This window comes from Ictalurus furcatus, chromosome 22, assembly GCF_023375685.1.
Source record: "Ictalurus furcatus strain D&B chromosome 22, Billie_1.0, whole genome shotgun sequence".
Lineage (NCBI taxonomy): Eukaryota > Metazoa > Chordata > Actinopteri > Siluriformes > Ictaluridae > Ictalurus > Ictalurus furcatus.
Genome location: NC_071276.1, coordinates 7,178,964 through 7,193,518, shown reverse-complemented (window position 1 = coordinate 7,193,518; position 14,555 = coordinate 7,178,964). Strand labels below are relative to the sequence as shown.

At 40.4% G+C, this 14,555-nt stretch overlaps 1 protein-coding gene across 2 annotated transcripts in view; it reads left to right on the top strand.

Annotated features, from left to right (window-relative positions):
* Nucleotides 1-14,555, top strand: part of msh3 (mutS homolog 3 (E. coli)) — a 72,469-nt gene that overhangs the window by 37,963 nt on the left and 19,951 nt on the right. Inside the window, exons 18-20 of one of the 2 annotated variants that reach the window (XM_053610868.1) lie at nucleotides 206-313; nucleotides 1,695-1,809; nucleotides 8,505-8,662. In XM_053610868.1, coding sequence (XP_053466843.1) covers nucleotides 206-313; nucleotides 1,695-1,809; nucleotides 8,505-8,662 — 381 coding nt within the window. The remainder of the gene's footprint in view (nucleotides 1-205; nucleotides 314-1,694; nucleotides 1,810-8,504; nucleotides 8,663-14,555) is intronic. The other variant, XR_008384384.1, reaches the window with a different exon arrangement.

Below are 14,555 nucleotides of genomic sequence, written 5' to 3'. Positions count from 1 at the left end.
TTTTCTCATCTTTTCTCAGTATCCTGTTTTACTTTGTGTATAGGCATGTTGAACATTGTTTACTGTCCACTTAGTGTACAAGTTGCCTAATTATAGAGCCAAGCGGTTGTGCCTATAGGTTTATGCATATAGGTATGTATCTGCCCTCTGTAAAGACCCTTTGACCGTTCCCTGCTGCTTCATCTTATTCTCCTTCTTACTGCAGGCTATTTGGGGAACATTACTACATCCTGAAGAAAGCGGTGGGTTACCTAGCAACCGTCGACTGCCTCTTTTCATTGGCCCAGGTTGCTAAAGACAACAATTACTGCAGGTGTGGAACTCATTCTGGCACCTCCCACACTTTGGTTATCATGCTTTACTCATTTCTGTACTCTTCTACTCTCTCATAAGTGGTTATGGGTATTTAAAGCCGTTTTGAAGTCAAGAACTAAAATAAACCCCCCCCCCAAAACTAGCAATTAATTATTGAATCTAAAGTAAATAGTGCTTGTGTGAAATTGATTTCCTTAACATGACAGCACAGAATTAACTTTTAAGTGGCAAAAACTCAGCAGGCAATTTAATACATTTAATATCGATATGAATATTGATATTTGAATTGCCTACTAATCGTATAATTCCACTGGCAGAGGGAGCATAAGCAGCATGTATTGCATAAACCATGGATGGTGAACATTGTTGCTTTCTTAACCAAAGAAAAACTACAAGGACATCAAAACTATAATTATATTTCCAAAGTCTAATATTTTGGAGGATGATGTTGGCACGCTTATCTGTGCAATACAGTGTCTTGTATTGCGAGGTTGCATTTTGATTGCATTTTAACGTTGGCTGAGAAAGTTTGCTCTCAGCATTCTTTCTAATCTCTCTACTGTCTTTCCATAGTCTTCACTAGGACAAACTTATTGGCTTCATTTGGGTTTCACTTGCTGACAAACTTCTGTAGTAGAATGTGTGCTCAATATAAGGTAGACAAGCCAAGCAAATGTCATGCCATGAAACCGTAATTAAAAGAACATTATATGTAGGTCTGTTTTTATTCTGTGTCAAGCCAAGGAAGGTAAGCGAGATAAATATTTAGCCGGATTTTGAGTTGTTTTTTTTTTTTTTTTTTTGCATTCGTCAAAAGAACGCTGAACGCCTTTAGACTCGGTTCCTAGTGCCATAAAAAGCACATGTTCTCCACACGGATAGAGGCTGATTTTGTCTTTTGTATTCCGTGAGAGGTGTTTGAAACTCCTTATATAAGCGTAGGTGGAGGATTGAGAGTGGGGGGACCCCAGAGGGCTCTATGTGGCCAGCAGCAGGCTCCAGCCCGCCTCCGGAGCGTACGTAGCCAACTCCCTCTGCTTCTCACAGCCTGTGTGGGGGAGTGGATTTGACTTTGAAGGCTGAGGTTTTACGCCAACTACACCCCCATTCGCTCAGCGCTGCCACCCCCTTCCTCCTGTTCCACAGAGCACCAAAGATTCTCCTTGCACTACACTTCAGAATGTATATATTTAGACAATCACACGAGTCCAGCGTTCTACATGCCTTGATTTCTTTCTTGTGTCTTGTTATATAAGAATGAGTTCTAGTGATAGAGCCTTAACCATTAATGTAATGCCCAGTGAAATCTCATGCAACAGACATATTTCCTTCTTCATTGCACTGTGTGTAATGCTGTTGTCTGGGTGTGCTTTGTGCAGGCCAGAGGTTCTGGAGCAGGAGGGCCACATAGTGATCCGGGAAGGCAGACACCCAGTCATCAACATGCTGATGGCGGAGCAGGATCAGTATGTGCCCAATGACACTGATCTTCAGGTGAGAACCCATCGAAGACGATACGTGATTTACACATATTAGTCGTTTTATCAGGTACACCCTGCCATATGGGTGCACTCTGTAATTACTGTAGACTGTAGTCCATCTGTTGGAATGCACAATTTTTCAGCGTTACTTTACCCTGTCCATTCATAAAAAGTGACCAGAGAGAGAGACTTGTAGCAAAGTTTGTCGACCAGCTTAAGACTTCTACTGAGGATCTGAAAATGAAGCTAATTGTCTTACAAAGCACCATGAAAAGATGTCAGATTGCTTTCATCTTGCAATTTCCACCATCTGGAATGTCATTAAGAAATGGAAGTTAAGAGGACCTATGGAAATCAAACCAAGATCTGGAAGAAACTCTCAGATAGACCTGCCTGTGAATAGCGAAATCCTCGTATTACAGCAAGGACATGCACGCACAGGAGTGGTGGTGCATTCTTGTGCTCTGCAGCGTTGCTTACACAAACATGATCTGCATGGAAGAGTCATCAGAAGGAAACCTTACCTGTGACCTCATCCCAAAAGTCAACAGCTGTAGTATGCAAAACAACGTCTAGATAACCCAGATGCATTTTGGAAACGAGGGCTATGGACTGATGAACTATTTGGCGCCAATCTCCAAAGGTATTTTTGGAGAAAAAAAAAAAAGGAGTAGCATTTGAGGAAAAGAACATCTCGCCAACTGTTAAGCATGACTGTGGATTTGTTTGCTTTGGGGTTGTATGACGGCTGATAGCACAGAAAATATTGCAGCGGTAGATGGAAGAATGGATTCCAGTACATATCAGCAAATTATGGTATAAACAAATGTTACTCAGTCAGTCAAGAACCTGAAGGTGAAAAAGAGGCTTGCTTCTACAAAAGGACAGCGATCAAAAACATGCCTCAAGGTTGCTGACTTGAACATCTGTGGGTAGATCTTAAACATGCTGTGCATGCAAGATGGCCCACGAACATCTCCGAACTAGGTTGGAAATCTTCTAAAACTATTTTTATTAATGTTTTTCAATATGGTCTCAGTACGTCATTATAATGAGCGTGCATTCGCTGCACGTTTGCACCTCCGATGCCAACGTCATCCGAATATGTGGAAGTGTTCATTTACACATAACTAATGAGCAGAGCGCACACTCCTGTCTGCACTTTATAATGCATTGTATTTGAAATATCCTTTCAGCGTCCCTCACCTCCTTTGTTTGGCGTTATGCTTCTGTTATAATCTATCAGTTATGTGTCACATATATTGCACTCGCATATACAAGTCCACACCACCCTGTTTTTTTTTTTTCATTTTTTTTGGGTAAATATCTGCAATACCATTAAATTTGTAATGTAATTTAATCAAAATGCTTCCATGGAAACCTCTTTTTAACGTCTGAGCTGTTCGTTAGCATAAATGTTGAGATGCTTGTTTGACTCTCAGCCGTGCGTATGAGGCAACTGTCAGGGAGGATCTTCTGGACTGCTTTTATGTAGTCGGTGTATAGGGGAGGTGATCATTATAATGATAAATGAATCTTCTTACTTCGCCAACGCACGTTTGTAGTGCAGTGTTAATTTAACAAATATTTAAAAGAATTTTTTTTTTATCAAATGCAATGTGATATTTTGTTAAATAGAAGATTTCATGAAACCTATTAAGCCGTAGTTAAGCCAAAATATCACAAGATGCAGTGAGCTGTTTGGGAGTCGTTTGGTAGCTGACTCTTATTGGAGAGTCGTAATTCCCTTCACCGACGTGTGGCTGTTGTACCTACGCTTTCGTGAGTCTCTTTGAGCTCGGAATTATTCACAGTGTTCAAGAGCAGTTAGGACATGCACACATCTCTTTTCATTATTGTTTTCTCCTCGTGCATTACACATGATGCCATCTATGCAGTTATTTTTGTTTCCTCCACTAACTGTGCACAGGCAAATGAGCACCATTTCTTTGTGATCTTAGTAAATCAGGGTCTAATTGTTAGTGCTGTGTAGAGAATAACCCACCACCTAAATAATATCTGGTCAGTAGTGGTCTTCCTGTGCTCTCCATCCATAGAGGGAGCTTTAAATGGGATACAGTCAGTACTTTTTATCCTGATTTTTAAAAAAAAAAAAAAATTATTTATTCATTAGAATCTGCTGTTGACCATTACGTTTCATTGATGGTACCATTATCTTGGTAAATACTCTCAGTGTAAGCCCCCTCCCCATCACAGTATCTTCAAGGCAAGGGAAAGAAAAGGAAAAATAAAAATAAACCAATACACACAGTCATTCCTCTCTCCAATAGGTATCTTCCCACTGTCCATTAGGTATCATAAGAAGTCAATTATAGCGCCTCACCACTAGTGTCAGGAGAGCAGGGCGGTCCTTTGATGAAGCCTCTTTTTTTTCTTCTTCTGTTTTTATGTACTCTTATTGTTGTTTTTCTCATTTTGTTTCTTACTAAATTCTTAATAAATATAATTTATTGCTGCTCCTGCTTTGCCCCTGCTTGAGTCCTGTTATGTTATCATCTTTATTGCCTTCTTTTTCCCCCCCTTGTGAAGCACTTTGAGCTACATCGTATGTATGAAGATGGTATACAAATAAAGATATGGTATACTATATATATATATAAATAAAATATATCTTTATTGGTGAGCTCGTTGGGAGATTTTATTTATTTTATATAATATATGTGTATATGTGTGTGTGTATATGTGTGTGTGTATGTGTGTGTGTGTGTGTGTGTGTGTATATATATATATATATATATATATATATATATATATATATATATATATATATATATATATAATATAATATACACACACACATATATATATATATATACACACACATACATACACACATTATATATATATATATATATATATATATATATATATATATATATATATATATATATAATGAGAGCGAGTGAGTCTTCTGAACTACAGACATTTGTCTTTAGGATTTAGGGTTCAGTGTAATCGATATAGTAGTTGTAACAGTTTCCCTCTATAATGATATTGATTCACTGTGTGAGGAACCATTCTTTTAATGGATGAACAAATGAAAAGATCATTATTTATAAGAAATATTGATCTCTGCTTGAAGAGTAGTGCCTTTTGGAACTTTGCTGCCTGTAGATCTGTTTCTGATCTGGAGAAAACGAAAACACAAGCCAGCCTTTTCTAGCACATACTGTATGTACAAGTGCCAATTCACCAATGTGCCTTTTTTGCGCTCGCTCTTTCTCATTTTCTCTCTGACTCTCTCCATCTCTAATTTCTCATCCTGTCTCGTGCCCTGTTTTTCACACTTGCTCTCTGCTACATGCACTTTGTCTCTCTCTTGCGCTCATCGCTCTCTCTTGTTTTTTCTTGCTCTTGCTCTTTCTCCTTTTTGCATCACTTTTGTGCTCTCTCTTTCTTGTGCTCTCTCTCTGTCTCTCTTTCTGTCTTGCTGTCTCATGCTCTCTTGCTCTTGTGTGCTCTCTCTTGATCTCTTAATCACTAGTGTTCTATAGTATTTGTGTTTAATCTAACACAATCTTGTCCCAGCCCATTGGCGTACTCTCTCATCATCATCAGGATCATAGAAACGATGAGATGGAGGATCATGGTGTAGTGCGCAGTGCGATCCAGTGTCTCCATACTTTGTCACACTTTATAAATCTGGCCATTGAGTGGGAGGTAAATAGGGTGTCTTTGAGCTGTGCTCTAGCCTTCTGAACTGCTTATTTTATAAACCAGCAGACAGTTTGGCCAAAAAACCTCTATCATCTATTCTATTCTATTTCATTATGTTACGTGGTGCAGATACCACACTCATAAATATGACTATTATCCTCTATATGCAGCTTAATTGAAAGGTTCCATAGTTCTTTTTTTATTTATTTTTTTACACAACACAAGCCGGAGGCGACCAAATTCATAACTAAACTTTGCCTCTAAAATTTTTCATGCACCGATCAGCCATACCATTAGAAACACCTGCCTAATATCGTGTAAGTCTCCTTTGTGTCACGAAAACAGCTCTGACCCATCAAGGCATGGACTCCACAAGACCTCTGAAGGTGTGCTGTGGTATCTGGCACCAAGACGTAATCAGCAGCAGATCCTTTAAGTCCTGTAAGTTGTGATGTGAGGCCTCCATGGATCAGACTTGTTTGTCCAGCACGTCCAACAAATTCCTGATCGGATTGAGATCTGGGGAATTTGGAGGCCAAGTCAACACCTTGAACTCTCTGTCATGTTCCTCAAACCATTCCTGAACCTTTTTTTTTTTTATAGCGTGGCCGGGTGCGTTATCCTGTTGAAAGAGGCCACTGCACTCGGCCATCCACATGATGCAAAAGAAAACGTTATACATCAGACCAGGCCATCTTCTTTCATTGCTCCATGGTCCAGTTCTGAAGCTCACCTGACCATTTTAGGCGCTTTTGGTGGTGGACAGGGGTCAGCATGGGCACATCTTACCGGTCTGAGGCTATCAGCCCCATATGCAGAAAGTTGCGATGCACTGTGTGTTCTGACACCTTTCTATCATAGCCAGCATGAACTTTTTCAGCAGTTTGTGCTATGAGATCAGACCAGATGAGCTAGTCTTCGTTCCCCTCGTGAATCAATGAGACTTTGGCTCCCGTGACCCTGTCACCAGTTCACTAGTTGTCCTTCCTTGGACCATTTTTGGTAGGTAGTAACCACTGCATACCGGGAACACCTCACAAGACCTGCTGTTTTGGAGATGCTCTGACCCAGTCGTCTAGCCATCACAATCTGGCCCTTGTCAAAGTCGCTCAGATCCTTACACTTGCCCATTTTTCCTGCTTCCAACACATCAACTTCTTGAACTGACTGTTCACTTCCTTCCCAATATATCCCACCCCTTGACAGGTGCCACTGTAACGAGATAATCAATGTTATTCACTTCACCTGTCAGGGGTTTTAATGTTATGACTGATCGGTGTAATCAGAGTGAACAGAAATGAAACCCAGCATGCACATAGTGTAGCAAACACCACAGAATTCTGACACATGCTGAAACTCAGTTCAGGTCTGAAATTGAAGCCAATCGTGTATTCTGTTTGAGCCGCACATCCAGCTCAGGGATCACAGTCACCAGGGTTTTATACCCAGTGGCACAACCTTGTTTTTAACTTTCCACACTGTCTTTTGTTGTTCTTTCAGTCTTTTGTGTTTCTCTAGCTTGTGGTATTCTTTCTGTCCTACTACCACATTTATCACCACCAGTGTTTTCTGCTCTGTGTCTAATATCACACTCTCTTGTTGGTTCCCTATTTGTGGTTTATCTGTCTGGATCTGGACATTCCAAAATAACTGTGCTTTCAGTTATTTTTTATTTATTTATTTATTTTTTGCTATGCACAATTGATCACCCCCCTAATCTCTGCCAATCAACCGCAAAACCAGTCCACCAACCAAAAAATATATCCCGGAATCCTGTGGCTAGAAACTAACCAGTGATGAACCATTGACAACAACTAGCCCAACTTGTACATGGGGGGAAAAGTTGACATCCTAAAAGGTACAAATAAGTTTGGTGTGTGCTGTGTCGAATAATATCTAGACGATGGTGGGCTTATAGCAGTGCCTTTCCATTCAGTTAAAGAACAAACACCTATCTATGGGCTATAGTCAGTCCCTCCAGGATTTTTGCGATCACAGAAAAAATCTAGCGAACTCGGTAGTATTTGGATGAGCTTGCAATTTAAAAAAAAAAAATTGGGTCAAGATGCATCGTGTGACTTCTTCAGAACGTGCATTCAGCAAAAGCCCTCTTCGATTCACATGCATAAAACATGAGTACAGCTAAAAGGTCTCGTTTAGCAACAAACATCACTGTGAAAGGCCATGCAAAACAATTTCATGCAAAGTGCGATTTCTCCACTTCAAGTAGTTTTCCGCAAAATAAAAGCTCAAAAACATGCGTCGCAAATTTTGAAAAAAAAAAAAAACTGCAGGAAAATCAAGCATTTTTGGCCACAACAATCACAAAACAAGTCCTGTACAGAATATATAGTCAGTAATTCTATACATACATACTGTAGTGCATTTAAGTGATGGGTATATCTGATAAAGTAGCAACCGAATATGTATGAAACACATTTAAATAACGGTTTCTCATTTCCGTAGTTGGGTCGCTGCTAAGAACCCTGAATGTAATGCTCTAAACATCTAACGGCAAATTTTGAAAAGGTTTTACTTGCTGTACTACAGATTCAAAAGCACTTTTCTTTGCGTAGTTAATGAATTGCTTTTGTTTCTCTGGAAACTGTGTCTTTTAGTACTACTACAGTTATTTCCTGGAACCAGTAGATAGATGTAGTAGTACGTACACGCACATTTGCACAGAATCTATCATTTGTATTCTGTCTGTATTAACACCACAAGCCTGATGTCTTATTTCAGGTAATATTATAACATCCATGTGGTCTGGGCTCACCTTCTAAACCTGACCTCTCTCTACCAATCATATTTTTATGATGTCCTTTTTAATATTCTTGCCAAGTTGGTATTACAGCCAATTTCCTGTATAAGGAACATCTGCACTTGTTTACTCCACATATGCTGTGGTTGTGTTTAATTTTAACAGCACATGATATTGATGGATCCAGTACATTAAATTAACGACTTGACCAGTGCAGCTGTGACATTCATCACAGCCGCTCAATTTTATTGTCATGACTTTTCCTTTAGGGTGAGGGCAAGCGAGCCATGATCATCACTGGGCCCAACATGGGGGGGAAGAGCTCTTATATTCGCCAGGTGGCTCTTATAAGCATCATGGCCCAACTGGGATCCTTTGTGCCAGCCACTGAGGCATCATTTGGCATTGTGGATGGCATTTTTACAAGGTATAGTCTTCTTATTTTCTTCCGCTTTTCTCTTAAATTTCAAGTCCGGAAAAGGAATAGAGAATGAACAAAATTATACGTGTATAGGACTTTTTATATACAGTGTATGTATAGAAGATGGAGAGTGCTTAATTTAAAATGTATGTATGTGTGTGTATATTTCTTGAAGCATATATTGAAGGATTTCATGCTTCAGCATGCAAATCAGGGGCGGGTTTCTTTTAGGATGAGTTGTTCTGATTGGACAGTATGTCTGCATGCTGGGAGCATTGTTATTGGACCATCACACGCATATGCGGTTCTTCCCCGAACTGTTGCTACAAAGTTGGAAGCACACAATTGTCTAGAATGTCTTTGTATGCTGTAGCATTACAGTTTCCCGTCACTAAGGGGCCTCAAACCTGTTCCAGCATGACAATGCCCTGTGCACAAAGTGAATTCCACAGAGACATGATTTGCCAAGGTTGGAGTGGAAGAACTCGAGTGTCCTGCACTGAGCCTTGACATCAACCCCGCTGAACACCTTTGGGATGAACTGGAACACCGACTGTACACCAGGCCTCCTCAACCAACATCAGTGCCTGACCTCACTAATACTCGTTTGGCTGAATGAACACAAATCCCCACATCCAAGCTCCAAAATCTAGAGGAAAGCCTTCCCAGAATAGCGCCAGTTATTATAACGGCAAAGAAGGGACTAAATCTAGAATAGGATGTTCAACAGACACATATGGATGTAATGGTTAGGTGTCCACAATATTTTACCGATATAGTGTAGCTAATTAAAAAAAACACAGTTCTGCAGCAAAAAAAAACATTTTACAGCTTTTGTAGACTATCAGATATCATATTTCCCATCATGGTGTTCACGGTCTTCTAAACATATAGGAAGCTCATGCTTCATTTGCATGTTTAAACATGAACCACTTCTATAATTGCTTCAGTAAATCTATCCATATGGATATAGTAATCCATGTGTGTTGTGACCTCACAGCTCCAGGGTCCCCAGTTCAATCCTGAGCTTGGGTTGCTGTCCATGTGGAGTTTCGCTCGTTCTCCCTGTATACCCACCTTCCTATAGGTTTCCTCTGGCTTCTCTGATTTCCTCGCAACTTCCAAAAACATGCCGTGCGATGGGCTGGCGTGCCATCTAGTGTTAGTTCCCGCCTCATGCTCAATGTTCCCGGGATAGGCTCCAGATCCACCATGACCCTGCCCAAGATAAAACGCTTATTGAAGATGAAATGACTGGAAGAATTCAATCTATTAATGCTTTAATGTACATGACTGGTTTATTGATTTTGTTATTTATTTATGTGTTTATTATAGGATATATTGGAGTGTCCATGCAAACTGTATCAAACCTTTAGCCTACCGGTTGATATTTTGTGATTTTTGAAAGATGACCACAACTAGACCACCTGGTGAACCCTTGGAGAATTGTGACAGTCTCTGTAATTCTCTGATTGATGACATGACAAAGCACCATTGTAATCAGGTGTTCTTGTTCATGTGTACAATGTGTACAGACTCCAATCTGTAAGTTACATAATCATATATTCTAATAAAAGTTGTTCAGGCTCCCTCACGCTGTCTTCCCTCCCCCAGTCTTCAGTTTCCACACCCACATTAAAAGCCCACCTCTCACGAACGAGATCTCTTTCAAAGAACATTGATTATTTCCACCCACCTGCTCTGCTCTAATGCAGAACTGTGCTTTCCTCCCTAATGGTTACTGTACTGGGAAATAAGGAGCTCAGACAGAATAATGAAGCATTCTCAGTCAGGCACGTTGAAACGCTCCCCATTCGACAATGTACTTGTCAGTCCTCTCAGCATGCACAATGCTATTGTTCTCTCATTTTCTGCTTGTTAAATGGGCGGGTTAACAGAAGGACAGCTGACAGTTCGGGCCTCAGTGGCCATGACAACACTCAAAAGGCCGGGCAGACTTCAGGCTTCTGGTGGAATCGTCTAGAGATGAAGGAAGTGAAACCATGGCCACTGGTGCAGGTGCCTCGGCTTACTGTAATTAGCTCTGGATGTATGCAGGGCTGAGAACCTACAAACCCAATATGGTTCTTTGGTGGTCTCTGGTATGTCAGACACTACAGAGTGTTCTATAGTGGCTTTCCAAGTAAAACCTTCAGAACGCTAGAATCCTTGAACGTTCAAAGTGGGCATTTTGTAGAAAAGGATTGGAAAGGGAAGAGAAGAAAAAAGTGAAAATGAGTAAGAAAGAGAAGTTATGGCAAAATGGAAGCGAACAAAGGGGAAGAGAGGTGGAAAAAGGAAAGTGAGAAATAAAAAAAAAACTGATGGAAAAGGAAGAGAAGTAAAGGGAAGAGAATGAAAAAGAAGATGAGGGAAAACGAAACATGAGAGAAGGGGGTCCCCTAAATGAAAAGGAAGGAAAAAGGAAAATTTGAAGGGAAGAGCAGAGAAAAGGATAAAGGAAGAGAAGGGAAAAGGAAGGATGAAATAAAGGGAAGGGCAAAAGTAAGAAAAAGAAATAAAAAATGGGAAACCTAGAAGGAAAGATAAGGGGACTAAAAAGGAAGGAGAAAAAGAAGAAAAGAGAAGCGAAGGATAAAGGAAAAGGCAGAATCATTTAAATGCAAGCGTAGTTCAGTGAGAGTTTGCTTGTGATCCCAAATGGCGTTGGTTTAAGCCCAGCGGATCTTTCTCTCTGCATACCTTCTGCAGTTTCACAATAATTCTTGATTTTGTGATAAATTGTTGCAAATGATTCCTTTTTTTTTTGTGATGGTCTGACTGGCATAGGAAATGCTAATAGCATTCATTTTTGCTGAGATATTGTTAACATATAAGTGGAACTTCTTTCATAAAAAGTAAGAAGGGTTGGTTTATGATGAACCTCCATCCCTTTATTTTCTCTACTGCTTATCCTACTCTGGGTCGCAGGGAACCTGGAGCCTATCCCAGCGAGCATCGGGCATGAGGCAGGGTACACCATGGACAGGGTGCCAATCCATCGCAGGGCACAATCACATACACACTCACACACCCATTCATACACTACGGACAGTTTGGACACGCCGATCAGCCTACAATGCATGTCTTTGTATGACTGCGGGAGGAAACCGGCGTATCTGGAGGAAACCCCTGAAGCACGGGGAGAACAACACTGCCACCCCTGAGGTGTGAGGCAAACCTGCTAACCGCTAAGCCACCTAGCCCCCCATGGTATGAACCTGTGAAGGAAAAACTACATGGAAAGGAAAATGTCTGCACGTTAATAACAAAACAAAAAAATATGCCTTGATGACGTCGCAACAGTCTGTTGTGAAGATGTTGGCTGAACTCGTGTTTTGTCTCTTCCTTAAAGCTGCTTTCCTCTGCAAGCAGTTTAAACAGCTTCGCAACTGGATTCTCCGTCGATCCTGTTATTGTTCAGAAACGGTTAAGAAGAGCATCTTCTCTTTTCCCTCTTTTCCTGCCGCTCATTTATCGGGCTCATCAAGCTTTTACTACGTTCTGTGGTTGTGCAGTTGCTGTTCCGAGTGACGAGCCTGCTAATATGCTGTCATCACATGTTTCCTTTGGACATAATGACCAACAGTCATTCATCATCTATATGTGTGCAAAATGCATGTGAAGCATTTTCATGCTTGTTATTACTCTTAAATAGTGTCTGACAGCATCGGGGAAATGGTAGATGTGTGTGTGTGTGTGTGTGTGTTAGTTTAATTATGTTAACACACTGTCAGCAGAAACGTACCATACCATAGTGATCTAATTAGCATCATGTGTGGCTTAGGCCGTCTTTAGCATGTATGTGCCATGCTGGGGATGTAGAACAGGTGCATGATGGAGAAATGGCATCTCGCAAACGCTAGGATGTGTTTGTGATTAATGGTTGGTTTTCACCATCTGATGTTGAAGTGCATTGCCTCTTCACTGAGCATAATTTTCCACAAATTAAAGTTGAAAGCTGAAAGCAGTCGATGTGCACTTTGGAAAGTTAGCATGTGACAGACAGGCATGGCAGGAAGCACTTGGTATATTCTGTTGAAAAGCAATAGAATTCTATTTGCCTGAGGAAGTGGATATTACAGCTCGCTTCACTGATCTGATACCAGGTTTAGATTTGTGATTCATTTAGCGCAGGCATCCAGAAGAAAATGTCCAGGCTGTATATTTGTACATTTTCGTTAAATGTATTAGTACAAGTACAAGCACAAATAAATTCCAATGTTATTTGAATCTTGATACTAGGTAGGTTACTTATTTTGGTATTAGTCAATCTGGGGCAACATGAAAATGTCATTTAGCTCTTTTTAATATTTCCCTGGTTTATATACAGTCGTGCTCAAAAGTTTGCACACCCCCAGCAGAATCTGCTAAATCTTAATACTGTTAACAAAATACGAGAGATCATAACAATCCCATGTTGTTTTTTTTATTTAGTACTGTCCTGAATCAGATATTTCACATAACAGATGTTTACATGTAGGCCACAAGACAAGATAATTGCTGAATTTATAAAAAAAAATAAAATAAAAATTACCCAGTTCAAAAGTTTACATACCCTTGATTCTTAATACTGTGTGATTCTTAATATGATCCCTCTTATTTTGTTAGCAGTATTAAGATTCAGCAGATTCTGTAAGGGGTATGCAAACTTTTGGGCACAACTGTAATGATCATGAAAGCACACTTGTTTTCACTTTTTTGATTAGCCCTGCTGGAAAAAAATCCCCAAAACAATAGAAACCCTCATAGAATTTGTAATGGTTTGATAGTTAATGGGAATTGTATTGCATTTAATGGAAACTGTAACAGTCCCTATGGGTCTCTACTGGTAATTTGTTGCCTTCTATTGGTGGCACGTTATGTCTGGTGGATACCATTAAGGACCACTAATGGTCATGGTTAGCATATGGTTTATAATGGTATTTGTAGTGGAAACCATTAGTATTTCTGTGATGGTTTCTATTGTTTTGTTCAGCAGGGATGCTGCTTCTTTATAACGTTAGCTAGTTGATTTTAAATGAAGGAAGCATTAGATAGCTACATTAGTTAGTTTTGGATCGAGTAGGGTTGCAGTGGAGAAGACTGGGGAAGCGCTTCACTTTGAAATAGCTCTTCTGTACAGCTGTAAGTTTTATTCGTCTTCATTGCATCAGAATTACTTTTTGTCAGTGATCAATATTGGCTGCTTGTCAAGAAGAACATATTTGGTAAGAGCTGTTCTTTTGACTCACGTAGCATTTGTCTAGACTTTTTTCTAGTCTTTGCTGTAGTGTTGGTTGCTGCTATGTGCTGCTAGAGTTGTATGTTTAAGGTGATTGATCAGGTTACTTGTATTGCTGTATTTTCTTGATCATTTCACCAAGCACAGTTTGCAGTCTTCTTTGCTTTGATTAGCATCGTTAGTCGTGAAATATGTCCAGATCGTCATCATTTTGTTCCGTCTGTTCATTTGCACAGCAATGTACACAAGGCCTATACCTGTTTGTATCTGAGCGACGCACACGCACCCGGCCGTCCACATGATATAAAAGAAAACATGGTTCGTCAGACCAGGCCACCTTCTTCCACTGCTCCATGGTCCAGTTCTGATGCTTATGAGCCCATTGTAGGTGCTTTGAGTGGTGAACAGGGCACTTTGACTGGTCTGAGGCTGCGCAGTCCCATATGTAGCAAGCCGCAATGCACTTTGTCTTTTGACTCCTTTCTATCATAGCCAGCATGAACTTTTTAGCAAGTTCCGCTACAGTAGCTCTTCTGTGGGATCGGACCAGACGCGCTAGTCTTCACTCCACATGCGTATCGGTGAGCCTTGGACGCCCATGATCCTGTCACCGGTCCACCGATTATCCTTCCTTGGACCACTTTTGGCAGGTACTAACCACTGCATACAGAGAAC